Raw genomic sequence first — 16,440 nt, 5'->3', positions numbered from 1 at the left:
AACCGCTGGCCGAACGTAGTTGGAACATGATGCTTGGCACGTGCATATGGGCGAACGTAGTTGGAATTTTTTTTTTTTCGAAACGGAGGGTGAAGTCTAAGGTGTATTTTACTTGCTTAAAGGAGCTACGTTACGGACAACGCATCTTGAAAAAATTGGCAAGTTTTTTCAAGTTTGTTGTTCACAACCCATCGTAATCTTCGTCAGTCAAAACCATCCTTGGTTATTTTCGTGTTTTTATTACTCCTTCGTTGCTTTTATATGCTACAAAACTTTTTTTGAGGTTTCCTTCCATTCGAAAGTAATTAGAAAATTACTGAAAATACCTTGACATTGCTCCTTTAAACGCGCACAAAAAGTGCACACACGTCTCCTCTTGTTCAGAGTGTTCGATAAAGCGCGTTCTCTGTGTTGTCGCAATCGTCAGGCAGGTTTAAGAGGCCAGATGGCAAAGTCCGAGGTTCACCTGATATGGTAAAACGCGTACAAAACGTGCTCAAAGGGTTTCCCTTGTACGTTGGGCGCCTTCGAGAGAATGCGATTTTGAAATTTCTGTGAGATCGAGTTGGCCATTTCGTTTTTAGGGACCGGAGCGAAAAGTCCGAGGACGACCGGACATAACGCTTCGCTACTTCCGTTGGATCTGTCACTTGCAAGATTTACTAGCCTGCAGCATTGAACTTTTTTAAAATCGCTGCTCTCAGGGTGGGGGTCGTTAATGTCGAACTTTTCGGCACTGAAGTGAGCGGAAGGGCGAATAAAGTACGAAAGAAAGTCTGCTGTATGATGATGGTTTGAAACACATATGTGGAAAATTTCATCAAGCGTTTCACATTTTCCCAGCACCGGTTTTTATTTCAGCAAGTAAAGATTACCTTAATTACATCTGAAAACAACAATTATACATTTAGCATGAAATTCTCCTCAACTTATCCGTGAAATCTTCACTAAATTAAAAGGAGTTGTTACTGTTTAATGTCGTAGTTTATCAGTTAATTTAGTTTTTTATTTTGTCCACCAATAATTAGTTTCCTTTTTACTTGCTATATTGCTTAAGTTGGCGTCTATTCCTCTTTACTGACAAGCTGATTTTTCGCGCTAAACATCTTGTATAATTGTGACTTCAATAAACTTGATCCCAGCCTTCTTACGTTTATCGTGTTTATAAACCTCAAGAGTAAGCCCCTTGCTGAGCATCATTCGCTTGTTATACTCAGCGGTCTTCACAAACCCTGCGTCATGCGCAGTGTAGCAGGAGCCCCAGCGTTCATCCAACTTCAGAGTGATGGCAAACTGACCTGGATAGAAAGAATCGCTTGGTCTGGGTGAGGATTTCGGCTTGATGTCCCTTCTTCCAGACAAACGCGAACCGGATGTACCCTCAATACCAAAACAGGGGGCAAAGTTACGTGTGTAAGTTTCGTTGTCCACAGTCTCGAAGCCAACAAAGCTTATCCCGTCAGACACGCCAAATCTGATATCTCTGTCCCCATTTGATCCGATATCAACATCATTAGAAACCACAATTTTAACTGTTAACAGGGTGGAGTTTTGCAGTGCATCTTCAGGAATCATTGGAACTTTAAAAAGAGCAGCGTTATGTACTGAGCCTGCGTTGAATGTGACTTGTTCAGTGGTGTACAAACGATCACTGTTGATGTAGGACGCATGCGCCTCAAGCCAAGAAGGAGTCATGGTCTGATGGTAAATCACTTTCTCCTACGAAATAAAATTGTTGAGATCTGAATTAAAGTGGCTATGTCACGGTATTTCAGGTACTTCTATTTATTTTCATTAATAAAGAGCTATACACTTCAAATTGGCAGAGCAAAAGTCATTTATTGGTAAAATCATAACGATCTCATATCCAACAAGACGCTTAAAGCTTAATGCTTAAAACCGGGCGGTTAATGTTTAACTACTTGATTAGGCAAGTACAGCAAAAACTTTTAAAATACCATTTAATTTATATTGAGTAACACGCAAGTCTGTGGATTGTTTTTCCATGCTTGGACAAATTCCTGCTTAGGCTTTCAAATTTTTATTTTTTTTTTCTGAATACTGAATAACCTAGGTATTGAAAACGTTTTGTGTGCAATCTTGAATAAATGAACTCAAACCAGTTAAATGGCAGTACAAATGATCTCCGAACAAAACAAACAAACAATTAGAAAGATTTCGTTAAAAACTAAGAAGCGTTTTTAAGTATAGGTAATCGCATGAGGCCGAGTAAAATTAAGGATTAATATCACGCGTGTTTTCAGAAGTTGTAGAAATTGCCAGAGTCGCGAAGCGACGAGGGCAATTTCTACAACTTCTGAAAACACAAGTGATATTAATCCTTAATTTTACGAGGAAACATGTGATTACTTGTTTATGACAAAGAGGGCAAAATTTTCTGAAAATTGTCGATGCTAATACAGTCGAAGCTCTCTTAAGCGGACACCCTCGGGACGCGAAAAAAGTGTCCGTAACTGGAGCTGGCCGCTTACGAGAATGGTCTTTCGTAAGCGGCCACAAGAGGTGTAGGGGATAGATGGCCGCTTAAGGGAGCTTGCCCAGCTAACAATAACCGGACGGACGTGGGTGACGACAAAACAAACACTGAAACATGGTATTGACATTGCTGTAAGTCATTGTGACGAACAGCGAAGTGAAGTTGATTGATAAAACAAGATACAGAGGTTGTTAAAAAATAATTTTCTTTGGGATGTCCGCTTACGGGAGCTTAAAAACAAAGAAAAAGTCCAAGTCGTAATCTGTGAAAGTGTCCGCGGCCGCTTACGGGAATGTCCGCTTACGAGAATGTAAAATTACAGAGTTTGTATGGGAGCGTAAAACGGGGTTTCAAACAAGGCGGCCGTAAGTAGAGCTGTCCGCTTACGAGAGTGTCCGTTAAGAGAGCTTCGACTGTAATAACTTATGTACAGTGCGAAGCTTTTAAATTTGGCTTGCGAAACGAAAACGTTCCTCATAATCGAGCAAATCTTGACGTTCGTAAGAAATAACGCTGAAAGTTGTATGCAATGAAAGGTATGAAAGTCGTGAAAATAATTAAAATGCTATTAACAACTGAACAAGCGAACACTCAATATAAACGTAAGCTTAATTTTATTCACCTGTTTGCACGTTTTCTAGTAAGGCTTTCCTCTACGAGCGACTTCATATGTCAGTCCTCGACATAGATAACAGCAAACGACGACCCCAAACGAACTTGTAGAAGTAATTTGTCCGGTAAATGTGACATTCTTTCACAGAACAAACTATATGTGCTCCTTTATATCCTGGTTGCTGGTGATGAGTCTTAGAGATGACAGAAGTGAAACGGAGATGTCAGTGGCCGGCCGCTAAGAATGAATCGTCGCACACTTGCAAGTGTCTGATGCAATTTTTGTACCGTCTTCAACTGTAATAATCTTCTGTTTCAGCTTTCGGATCCTCGTTTCAAGCTATCACCCCGTTTCCATTCCATTTTCATCACATATCTGCGGAAACTGAAGTCAAATTTCGAAAAGATCGATGTACAAGCGAGCGCTGTGTTTGAAAATTCTGCTCAAAATCCCGCCGTCTTGAAGCCAACGAAGTGCAGCGCGCTCAGCCAATCAGAAACGAGCAATTTTCCTGTTTGTCCAATCAGGATCAAGTAATTTTGCCCGGGGCAATTACCAAAATTAAGGAAAAATGCCCTCTGTCTCAGCCAATCAGCATTCAGTAAATTTGCCCTCTATGTTATAAACATTTTTAAAAATGTATCACACCAAAAAAATGGGAATAAGAACAAGATAAGAAAGCTTTTTAGCTTTCAAACATGCAAGCTCTTCACGTCAATTTTGGGAAGCAGTCACGCAAACGCGAGTTCTTGATTGCGTGATTCATTACAGGTCATTTCTCCATCGCCGTTCGGTTCCGACTGAAACTCAAAACCCTTGAATGAAAAACAAAAAAATATATATCTTATATTTCTCGCTAAAAAGAGCGGAGAAACCAGAAAATTACAGTATTGGCTCGAATGCTCGAATAAAACGAGTCACATAAGTAATAAAAAAACGAATAGAACGAGTCAAATATCAAGAATAACAGAAAAACTTCTAAACAAAATTACAAAAGAAAATAAAAGGACTAAAAAAGGGCATGCATTAGATCACACGTATTAGATAACAGATGCTGTTAAAAATCCCAACTAAATGTGAAAAAAAGATTCAAGATGAGGCGAAGAAACATTTGAATTGCATTAAAAATTTTGAAAGCCGTGAAAATAGTGATAAAATTTAATTAATTATACGCGCCAAAGGGCAAGTTTTCATTTTTGCCGTCTATTATTTCACACGATGGCTTTACCGATTTAACTTCCATTCTAGTTCGAAGAAATTATTATATTATTACTTTGCATTTTCATTTTGTTTTCTGAGTTCTTAAAAAGTGTGCAAGTAAAGTTTTTACATCAAGAACAAAATAAGGTTCTTTTGTTGTGTAAACATTCAATTCGTCTGTGACACACGACTTTGTCGGCCCAACTGTACACGGATGAAAATGGACAAAATGGACACAATTCTTGCTAAATGAAAAACATCTTCAAAGTAGAGTCTGGAGCCGCTTTTAAATGCAGGAGCTTGCTGCAAAAACATTACGTCACTGATGTAAAAAAGCTTCGACCTGTCGAAACAATCACCGGTTTCGGACTCCAGTACTCGCTTGAGTCGAACGCTTGAATAAAAACACAAAAATATATCTTTCACGTTTAACAGAAATCGGGGTATTAGATAAAATTTTAATTGCTCCTGCTGAGTAAATATCAAAAGTGCGGGATCTGAATCCTGGCCAAGAATTAAAGCGGCCTAGTGAACTACTACGACAAATAAAGCAAATATGTGTATTAAAAACATCACACGGTGCCTCAATCTATAAATAGATGCCGTGTTCGTTTCAAAAGCCTAAAAGGCAACTAATACAAACGTGAAAAAAAATAAAGAAACATGAAAAAAGTTTTTGATTGATTTTTATTCAAGATGGGGTCAAGAAACATTTTTAAAGGCAAAAAGATTTAGAAAATTTCAAAACCGTGAAATTTTGCATGCCGTGGGAGAATTTAATTACATGTATTAAATTACCCGCGCCAAGATTTCATTTTCATTTTGCAGACCATTTGTTTTACTTGCTGGCTTTACGGATCCCTTCACAAATATATAGCCAACTGGTCTGCCTCCTGCCAGTTGGGATTTTTAACTTTGTTATGTTAATTTAAAAATATTTGTTTCCTCTGTTTCAGTGGCATACCTGTAAACTAGCTATCTCGTAGAGATATGAAGCTAAGTGCATGACCACTATAAACACCATTTATATTTATATTTATTTATATAATACCATCATAGTTCGTAGAAATACTATATACATTACCATTTTGTTTACTGAAGTCTTGGAAAGTGTGTAAGTAAAGCTTTTACATTAAGAACCAAAATAAGATTATTTTGCTGTGCAAACATTCAATCGTCTCTGATACGCGACTTTGCCAGCTCAACTGTGCACGGATGAAAATGGACATAATTCTTCCTATTAAATGGAAAGCATCTTCAAAGTATTCCGGCTCAAAAATGCTCTGGCTACCAGCCGTTTTTTTTAAAAGCAGCTATGCGTAAAGCTTGCTGCAAAAACAATGCGTGACTGACGTCACTGTCGAAACAATAACCGGTTTCGCAATCCAAACGCTTGAATAACAAAAAAATATATATTTCACGCTTAACAGAAATCAGGGTTTTAGATAAAATTTAAAATAGAAGAGTGATTTAATAGCCGGGCCCGGGTTTAATAGCTCCTGCCGAATAAATATCAAAAGTGCGTGATTTGAACCCTGCCCAAGGAAGCGGCCGAGCGGGTCTGGAACGATTTACCGACACGACAACGACAAAATTCCGGGCGATTTATGAACCGGGCCGGCCCAGTCTCCGCCCGGTTAACGAGCGCGAGTGAAATAATTGTTTTATTTAAAACGCCCTAAGAATTGCAATATTTTAGCTCCCAAGCTGTTTTCGTTGACGCGTACACCTACCATATTTGTGGTCAATGGTATATGAGCTCATATACCATTGGCAGTCAAGTGTCAACCAATCAAATCGCAGGAATTGCAATATACCATTGTTAGTTTTTAATAATTACCTTTATTACATCCATTGAAAAATTAATATATAACTAAAGATATAAAATCAGTTTATATACAAATCAAATTACATGAAATTATTTTTATTGATAACTCTACGGCTTTTAAATGAAAAATTGTTTGATTTCTGTGTTAATTAGATAATGAAAGCATTGTATACCATGTCAAAGGGCTATGTTACTGTATATGGAGTAATTTGTTTTCTACTGTAATGATATACAGTGTTACCTTCAAATCGAGCGAGACAACCAAATCTAGTTGATAGTCCATACTTATTCCAAGATGAAAAACTTATTTGCTTGGGAACAATTGATTGTTCTGTGAGTATCAGGTGGAGAGTTCCATAGTTTAAAAGCAAGATAAATCAGATAAATTTAAACCACAAGAAGTAGTAGACGGCTTTGGAAGGGTTAGAACGTTGCTACCTCTTAAGGAATACGCAACAGACATTTGAAAAGAATCAGTACCATGTCTTGCAGGCGTCTATTTCCTAAATTAGTTATTCCCGCTCTTTTGAGCAATTGTTTATAGTCTGAATCTGCATCCTTAAATATAAATATCAAAATGCGCTTGTTAGGTTTCTCTAGTTTTTCTGAATCTCGAGTGTTACAGAAATGCCAGACAGTTGAGCAGTAATAAAAATGCTGGAATATGAATGCCTTGTATAGTCGCATCAAAGTGTCACTGGAGACAAGTTTACCACATCTCGCCATTATACTGAACTGAGTGTTGAAAAAAAAATATATATATATATATATAAAGATAAAAAACAAGGAAAAATATAAAAACAAAAAATACTAAGCGGATAAATAAAATGGTACACAAATAAATCAAAACTACCTAATATAATATAATATAAATAAAAAATGATAGTCATTAAAGTAATAAAAAGTCATGTAAAAATTATCATTAGAATCAACTCCAATCCTTATCACATGATATCGTAAGAAGCATCTCGCATGTGGGAATAAGAAGAGCTCTTTACCTTCGTTTGCGAATTATTAAGATCTGCAAGGTCATTGTTTGTACTGTTCAAGGTGGACTTCAACTGATTCAGAGCAGAATCTAGGTTGTCCAGCTGAAATAAAAATAAAAATGATATTGATACGACCTGTTGTATTAATAAGAACATCTTTTAAACCCTCTGACGTACATGGGAACTCAGTGAAAAGGTAGCCTTCCATTTAAATCCCTTTATTTACTTAGGCATATATCCTACCAGAAGAAATAGATAAATATTGTCAGAAACCTAGGTGAAAAAACATCGTACTCCCAGTAGTTGTTGTTTACCAGTGGATTATGTCTTTCGAAAAAAAAACTTTTTTCATAAATGGTTGCATTGTTCTCAATATTGAATTTATCAAAATATCCAACAAATTACTAATTAGTTATAAAAACCAAAAACACAAACACAAATCCTGTAAAAAAAAAACACAACTCCTGTAAAAGCCAAAAGAAAGAGTTGTTTACGAACCTTTAATCCAAGAGTTGTATTGACAGCTGCAATAGTGTTTTTTGTACCCGTGTCAGACATCATCATCAGCTGCCTTCTTGTCATGTTAAGATCATCTCGGAGAGCATTAAACCCAGCATCTGTCTGTAGAGTTTAATCGTACCACAAATCATACTGGCGTAGTTAAAGTGGTCTTATACATACCATATAAAACACACCATTCTCTAGGTAATAAACCTAAAACATATATTTTTTTTTTCAAATCGTTCCCCTATTTTAGAGTTAATATTTAACAATTATTCGCCGAAGGCGAAGTGATTATTGTTGAATAATCCCCGAGACGAAGTCGAGGGGATTATTCAACAATAATCACTGAGCCTAAGACGAATAATTGTTTTAGTATAATTTTTAGAGGTGATCATCAAGAAGTTAAAAAATTAACGATAGCAAACAAGTAAACAGCAAACACAAGTGTTCGCTTGCATACGGTGTAAACCAGCTTAATTCATCGATTACAATCAGAATTTATTTAGTAAAGCAATAAAACGGAACAAAACAAACACTATGAGAAAGATAGATGTCCGGTACCTTTGTATGATTGTTGATGACCTCTAAGCGAATGTGGGAATCCTCTCGAAAATGAGTAGCTCCGGTGAGAAGAGAACTAAATAATGTTTGCTCAATCGATCTGACTGAGTTTCTCATCGATCGCCAAAACCGCCGTGTTTACGATCATTTCTAATGCCTTGAGAACCATCTCTTGAAAATATTTTCGGTCCAAAAGCCTTGGTAGTTAATTTGAAAAATTCCCAGTGTTTAAAATATCCAGGACTTGGACTGTTTTTTTCCAAATCAAAGAAATTTTCATTCAGCAAAAGCGGCCATGTTTACTTGCCTGGATGTCAAAGGTGGCGTGGCTAAGTAACCAAGCCTTCAAAGCTATAATCACCTCGCGCGGGGTGAATATAGCCTCATAAGCCGAGCTTCTCGACCAATAAGAATGCTTCAATGGCCGATTCCCTCTATAGCGCGCGCCTGCAGGGAATCACGGTAGTTGTATTCATCAAACCATGCGCGAGACTCAGCAACGTGCATTGTTGCTGAGTCTCGCGCATGGTTTGATGAATACAACTACCGTGATTCCCTGCAGGCGCGCGCTATAGAGGGAATCGGCCATTCTTATAATCACCTCTGAAATTATACTAATACTTAATATTACCTAATAATAGTTAATAGGTTCTCATTTTCAATAAAAATATGACTCTAAACACTGTTTTTAGAGGTTTGTCACCTGGACAACTTTATAAAGGACAGAGTTAACTTCATTGCATGCTTTTCTAACCATTCATTATGAAGTTATTGTGCTTATAACAAGTCCTTTTTTTCAACTAAGGGGGGTAGTTGTTCATCAACTACTGTGGCACATGACCTGAAAAAGCCCATTTTTGAAGTTTGCTAGTGACGTTCTTTAATATGGTAGCAAAACCGACCGACAAAGCTGTTTTTAGCAAAAAAAATCATATTTTGTGTATAAGACCACCTTAAGCCTTAGTTTCTCATTGTCTTGTCAAGTGCGCCAAATACTCTTACGAGGCTCTTATTTGTCCTTACAAGAGACGGAAATACTCGCCCTCGTGCGCATCACAAGGCGTGTTTCCTCGAGTATGCAATCGCCTTGATTTAGCGCCCCCTTAAAATCATAAATTACCTAATTAAAAGTAGAAATCAAACCATTTTCCCCTAATTGCCGACGAAAGTGTCAGTAAGAAATAGAAAAAAATTAGAGTAATAGAAACTCATTTAAATTTGAATTAGAATCAAACCCCAATTCTTATCACATGATATCGTACAAAGCATCTCGAGTGTGGGAATAAGAAGAGCTCTTTACCTTCGTTTGAGTACTGTTTAGTTCTGCAAGGTCATTGTTTGTACTGTTCAAGGTGGACTTCAACTGATTCAGAGCAGAATCTAGGTTGTCCAGCTAAAATAAAAATAAAAATGATATTGATACGACCTGTTGTATTAATATGAACATCTTTTAAACCCTCTGCCGTACATGGGAACTCAGTGAAAAGGTAGCCTTCCATTTAAATCCCTTTATTTACTCATACATAAATCCTACCAGAAGAAATAGATAAGTATTGTCAGAAACGTAGGTGAAAAACATCCATGCTACTCTAACATCGTACTCCCAGTGGTTGTTGTTTACCAGTGGATTATGTCTTTCAAAAGAAAAATCATAAATGGTTGCATTGTTTTCAATATTGAATTTATCAAAATATCCAACAAATTACTAATTAGTTATAAAAACCAAAAACACATACACAAATGCTGTAAAAAAAAAACACAAAAGAAAGAGTTGTTTACGAACCTTTAACCCAAGAGTTGTATTGACAGCTGCAATAGTGTTTTTTGTATCCGTGTCAGACATCATCATCAGCTGCCTCCTTGTCATGTTAAGATCATCTCGGAGAGCATTAAACCCAGCATCTGTCTGTAGAGTTTAATCGTACCACAAATCATACTGGCGTAGTTAAAGTGCTCTTATACATACCATATAAAACACACCATTTTCTAGGTAATAAACCTAAAACATATATATTTTTTTTCAAATCGTTCCCCTATTTTAGAGTTAATATTACTTAATATTACCTAATAATAGTTAATAGGTTCTCATTTTCAATAAAAATATGACTCTAAACACTGTTTTTAGAGGTTTGTCACCTGGACAACTTTATAAAGGACAGAGTTAACTTCATTGCATGCTTTTCTAACCATTCATTATGAAGTTATTGTGCTTATAACAAGTCCCTTTTTTCAACTAAGGGGGGTAGTTATTCATCAACTACTGTGGCACATGACCTGAAAAAGCCCATTTTTGAAGTTTGCTAGTGACGTTCTTTAACATGGTAGCAAAACCGACCGACAAAGCTGTTTTAGCAAAAAAATCATGTTTTGTGTATAAGACCACCTTAAGCCTTAGTTTCTCATTGTCTTGTCAAGTGCGCCAAATACTCTTACGAGGCTTTCATTTATCCTTACAAAAGACGGAAATACTCGCCCTCGTTCGCATCACAAGGCGTGTTTCCTCGAGTATGCAATCGCCTTGATTTAGCGCCCCCTTAAAATCATAAATTACCTAATTAAAAGTAGAAATCAAACAATTTTCCCCTAATTGCCGACAGAAGTGTCAATAAGAAATAGAAAGAAAAATTAGAGTAATAAAACTCATTTAAATTTGAATTAGAATCAAACTCCAATTCTTATCACATGATATCGTACAAAGCATCTCGAGTGTGGGAATAAGAAGAGCTCTTTACCTTCGTTTGAGTACTGTTTAGTTCTGCAAGGTCATTGTTTGTACTGTTCAAGGCGGACTTCAACTGATTCAGAGCAGAATCTAGGTTGTCCAGCTGAAAAAAATATCTCGAAATAAAAATAAAAATGATATTGATACGACCTGTTGTATTAATAAGAACATCTTTTATACCCTCTGCCGTACATGGGAACTCAGTGAAAAGGTAGCCTTCCATTTAAATCCCTTTATTTACTTAGGCATATATCCTACCAGAAGAAATAGATAAATATTGTCAGAAACCTAGGTGAAAAACACTACTCACATCGTACTCCCAGTAGTTGTTGTTTACCAGTGGATTATGTCTTTCGAAAAAAAAACTTTTTTCATAAATGGTTGCATTGTTTTCAATATTGAATTTATCAAAATATCCAACAAATATTACTAATTAGTTATAAAAACCAAAAACACAACACAAATCCTGTAAAAAAAACACAAATCCTGTAAAAGCCAAAAGTAAGAGTTGTTTACGAACCTTTAATCCAAGAGTTGTATTGACAGCTGCAATAGTGTTTTTTGTATTCGTGTCAGACATCATCATCAGCTGCCTTCTTGTCATGTTAAGATCATTTCGGAGAGCATTAAACCCAGCATCTGTCTGTAGAGTTTAATCATACCACAAATCATACTGGCGTTGTTAAGCCTTAATTTTTCATTGTCTTGTCAAGTGCGCCAAATTCTCTTACTCGACGGAAATACATCGAATCCCAAGGTATATTACCTCGAGTATGTACTCATCCTCGATTTAGCGACCCGTTAAAATCATGACTTACCTAATTAACGGAAGAAATCAAACAATGACTAAATGGCGACAGAAGCGTCAATAAGATATAAAATAAAACCTTTAGAGTAGTAAAAACTCAGTTAAAATTGAATTAGAACCAAACTCCAATCCTTATCACATGATGATATCGTACGAAGCATCTCGAGTGTGGAAATCAGAGGAGATCTTTACCTTCGCTTGAGAACTGTTAAGTTCTGCAAGGCCATTGTTTGTACTGTTCAAGGTGGACTTCAACTGATTTAAAACAGAATCTAGCTTTTCCAGCTGAAATAAAGAAAATATCAGTCGATAGTCAGTCAGTCGAACGGTCGGTCAAATCGTTTGCTGGTAGGGCAGGTACGAGGCCAACTTAGCTTTATGATAAATCAACATTTTAAGAGAAAATTAATTATATACTTTAAAGATACAATGGACATCGATAGCATTTATCATGAAAACGTTTAACCTTTATCTGGGTATTGTTGGTCCTCGACTCAGTACAAGCATAGTCAAGGTGCGTCACCTAAAAAAAGGAAAATTGTATTTCACCTTTTACCTTGGAATTTGCATGTATATGCAAACGAACGGTTAATAGCGGAGCTCCAGCGCGCGATGCGCGCCAGCGGAGCCCCATGGGTAAAGGGGATTTGGAGTAAACCCATGAAGGCAAAAAAATTTGGTTTTTCGAGTGAGCGTAGGCACGCCCGCGCCTACAGACTCTCGGGGAGGGGGAGGGGAGTCACAAGGCAACCCGACCGGGGGAGGAGAATGTCATCTTATCATATCCTAAGGAAAGTTAAAGTTTACGTCGGCTTCTATCTTTGATATTGGTCATCCATGTTATGGTCAATTGACAGCTGTCAAAACAAGGTATCCGCTTACCAGTATCACATGATCATATCGCGGGCTCAGGTGTACAACTCATCGAGGTCATGATTTTTTTTGACCAGGTTTTCTGACCAGGTTATAGTTTACCATTGAATCGCGGGCTCAAATCTTACTTGTTTGGTCCAGGATACGGTTATGACAGGATTTTGTAAGCGCATTTTTTCGATTAGAGTTGACGATTTATTTCGGCTATGGATGTTTCTTGAGTAGTATAGTTTAATTACTTCAATAACAGTATTTTCAATGGGAGCATTTTCACAAAATCTTAGGAACCAGAAAATAAGTGTGGAGCTCCGCTTTTAGGGGCTTGCCTAAATCTATGTATTAGGTTTGGGAGGGGGGGGGGGAGGCTTCAATCGGCTGGCGCACTACAAAAGAGACTTTTCAAGAGCGTACATCTTCGACGTCAGCTAATTTGCATTTTGCTTTTGCACGTAGAAGTCGTGTTCTTTTAGAGTTTATGCTCGCTGTGAATATACACTTATTAGTATAGTACATGTCGCCCAGGCTCTAGTTGTTCAAAGGGAGGATAGCGTTATCCACCAGATAAATCACTATCCAGTGGATAGCCTAGTACGTTTTGTTAAGACTTATCCACTGGATAGCGATTTATCCGGTGGATAACGCTATCCTCCCTTTGAACAACTAGGGCCTGGGCGACATGTACTATACTAATAAGTGTATATTCACAGCGAACAACTGGGCCCAGGTTTTTAAACGTCCTCGTCTGTCCTCGACGCAAAAAGCTGTATCTACTTTCACAGCGGAAAAGCCACATGTAACAAAAACGCTACATCAACAAACAGTTAAGGAGAAGGGTAAGTAGATTTGATAAAATTACACGTACCTTTTCTTGAAGACGATGAAGGGATAAACGAAATGTTTCAGTCTCTTTTGTTTTCTCTACCTATAAATCAAATTCATATAATAACTATATAGTGTATAATAAACAAAAGAAACAATCAAATCGTTATTAACTGAAAAACTGTATAATAGTAATTATTTTTTGCATGATTTGACTTGACACAGTCATATTTACCATTATAGGTCATTATAGAATATATGTTTTTTAACACATGATCAATATATCACATTCCACGCTAAAGATTGCGCATATATGGTTCCTTGTTCTTATTATTAGATCACGCTGATATTAGGAGAGTGGTGAGCTCATACAGTATGTTATGTTATTATTCCACAAATTTCTATGTCACCCGTACATAACAGATATCCTGCGATAAACGCAGTTTTCTAAGGCCTAGATCAGACGTCGTGCTTCTTCCGTGTCGAACTTAATTCAGGAATTAAGTTCGACAATAGCACGGCAAAAGCACGGCGTCTGAATCAAGCTTTTGAATTAAGTTCGGCAAAGCAATTTAGTTCGACACGCCTTACCGTGCTACACGACTCTGACACGGCAGCGGTCCAAACGTCGTGCTTTTGCCGCGCCAAATAAATTTCATAAATTAAATTAATGTATTTTGGCGGGATTACGTTCCCGCGGGGAGATACGAGGAGACCCGAGGAGAATTCTCCTTTACGGAGTGTGCGCATTGAATGTTATTCTTGCCAGACTGCAAAAACATGGCGGCCAGGCGAAGGAATTCAAACGAAATTTTCTGTGCTAAAGAGCATGGCGAAGATGTTTCAATCAACGAAGAAGATGCCAGTCATGACAGGGAGCAGGGCGAATAAGAAGCTAGCGAGGCTGAATCTGAAATTAGCAAGTTTTCCGAAGCCAATCGGGCAAAGAAACAAACAAACTTGCAATAACAACATTCACCGTTCATACAAAAGGAAAAGTATATTCTGTTGTCTTTATTGACGTCTTTTTCATGAGTCATGCAATGATTATAAAGGCAGGAGTTTTCGATGGAAAACGGCGCCATTTTTGATGGATCGCAGCTGACTAATTCTTACGTAGCTTCAGTAAAACCTGAATTTGTAAGTTTCTTGCGTGACGTCTGAGTCAGAGCCGTGTTTCTGCCGTGCTACAAGCGAACCTAATTACAATTTTGTTCGGCAAGGCAGAAGCACGACGTTTGAACTAGGCCTAAGATTCTTTCATACTCTTGCAAATTGCTACATAACCGCAGTTTTTATACATGTAAAGTGCGTTTGTTGACAATTTGCTGAATACTTAAACAATTATCCTGCTCAAATGTCTGAGTTTTAAGCAACTAGACCAACGGCCTCATCATGCAGCTTAGTACCAGGTGATATTCCGCGCGATTTTGCACTGAACTGTTAAATATCCGGCCAATAATCTGTTCACCTCGAGAGGCATTTGTAAGAGGGTCTGAATGGGGGTACTTCGATAACACGAAACACTTAAATTTTTGGCTCTGTAACATGAAACAGTAAAATTTTAGGCATTTTAACACTTAACAGTAAAAAATTCACTGTAACAGTAAATTTTCTCCAAAAAGAAACAAAAACTGCTCCAAATAGGTCAATATTATTTTGTTTAGTATATGAAGCAGCTTTCGCCATTTCTTGACGATTTTCGATCAGTTCGGAAGATTTCCGAAAACTACCGAATATGTCCGAAGACTACCGAAGATGTCCGAAGATTACAAGATTTCCGAGGAGAAATCCGAAAATTTTCTCTAAGTTCATAATTGATTTTATCCGATTTTTAAAGAGCAGATAAGAATTTAAAATGTTAAAATTTTTCACGAAAAAACCTCCATACACTTAACAGAATTTTCCCGAAAAAAATTGGCCAATGTAACAGCAAACACTAAAAATTTTGGGCAAATCACACTAAACACTAAGCCCCATTCAGACCCTCTTGTAACCACGATTTTTCTTAAAAAGGGTCCGTTTAAGAGGCGCCCGCCTCAAATGAGTTTAGTTTTAGACAAACCAAACGAGTTGATGATTATAGCCAAATGATTGGGTATTTTTCACTTCACTTATGGTTTACGCTTAAATCAAAATGCATCTCTTACCAAATCCAGTCTAAGGCTTGTTATATTTTCCTCAAGGGCCTTGATATTGGCTGGATCCTTTTGAAGGCTTTTAGCGGAAGCAGAATGATGGGCTAAAAATATAAACGTAATATCAGCTGCATAACGTTATCAGACTGACTTTATGTTCTAAAAAAAATGGGTTTGTAAAAGAAAAATGGGATAATATATCTCAGCGAATTCGCAGAAACCTGGGCACGAGGTTTTCGCTTCGCCTAGCCAGCAACGTTAACTTGAGGGGGCTTGACGTCAAGGAAGGTGTGGTGACCTTGCCCAGGCTCTGGGCTATCCGCTGGTGCCCAGCTGGCGAGTAGCCGTCAAAAGCTGGGGGAAGGGGGAAGGCTGGCCCCTTTGAGCATGTTTGTGTGAATTTTGAATGCCTTGTGTAGTCTGTGAATAATTTAAATGACACCAGTGGAAAGTTCCCTGTATAGAAGGCACCCTGCCGGTCTGGCAGCTGTCAGCTGGGCTCGTGAGGTGACATCCTTTTCTAGCCTGGGGGAGGGCAAGGGACTTGTAGTAGCCCGGAGTGTTTTGGTTGGTGGGCGCCAGGTTCTTGGAAAACCGCTCAGATATATACCGCTTGTTACTGCAGTTAGTTACATAACTTCATTCTTACGTGCCTTGAGTTTACGTGGATGTATGGTGAAATAAATGAAAAGTTTTGTTAAATGTTTTTATTTAATACAGAGAACATTAAATATTGTCCCATAGTTAAGACAGCTGGCTTATAGCCGCTGACAAGGAAGTCGATCTGAAATATTGTAATTTTATTTTGGTACTATGACAAGTCTATATCTGTTTTATTACAGCTTTCCATTTTTTAACCTAAGCTCGTTTTTTTTTAAGAAGGGTTAC

The 16,440-nt window shown here is 37.6% G+C and overlaps 1 protein-coding gene across 1 annotated transcript; it reads right to left on the bottom strand.

Annotated features, from left to right (window-relative positions):
- Positions 1 to 855: 855 nt before the first annotated feature.
- LOC144637304 (uncharacterized) lies at positions 856 to 15,652 on the bottom strand. Its single transcript, XM_078496438.1, has 7 exons — positions 15,565 to 15,652; positions 13,458 to 13,517; positions 12,189 to 12,245; positions 11,915 to 12,007; positions 11,435 to 11,557; positions 10,925 to 11,017; positions 856 to 1,719 (listed from the first exon to the last, which is right to left on the bottom strand). Exons 5-7 carry the CDS (start codon positions 11,516 to 11,518, stop codon positions 1,099 to 1,101), a joined length of 798 nt encoding a protein of 265 aa, XP_078352564.1. The 5' UTR covers positions 11,519 to 11,557; positions 11,915 to 12,007; positions 12,189 to 12,245; positions 13,458 to 13,517; positions 15,565 to 15,652; the 3' UTR covers positions 856 to 1,098.
- Positions 15,653 to 16,440: the final 788 nt, after the last annotated feature.

Source organism: Oculina patagonica, chromosome 13 (genome assembly GCF_052425735.1).
Source record: "Oculina patagonica isolate OP01 chromosome 13, crgOcupat, whole genome shotgun sequence".
In the NCBI taxonomy this organism is placed as follows: Eukaryota; Metazoa; Cnidaria; class Anthozoa; order Scleractinia; family Oculinidae; genus Oculina; species Oculina patagonica.
Note: the sequence above shows the minus strand (reverse complement) of the source record. Positions and strands in the feature narration are given on the sequence as shown.

Bases quoted from the DNA above. Each gene is read 5' to 3' on its own strand.
- LOC144637304 (XM_078496438.1), bottom strand. From the start codon at position 11,518: ATGACAAGAAGGCAGCTGATGATGATGTCTGACACGAATACAAAAAAC. The intron at 11,018-11,434 runs GTTCGTAAACAA...TATTTTTTTCAG, and splicing joins ATACAACTCTTGGATTAAAG to CTGGACAACCTAGATTCTGC. The intron at 1,720-10,924 runs GTAAAGAGCTCT...TTTATTTCGTAG, and splicing joins TAAACAGTACTCAAACGAAG to GAGAAAGTGATTTACCATCA.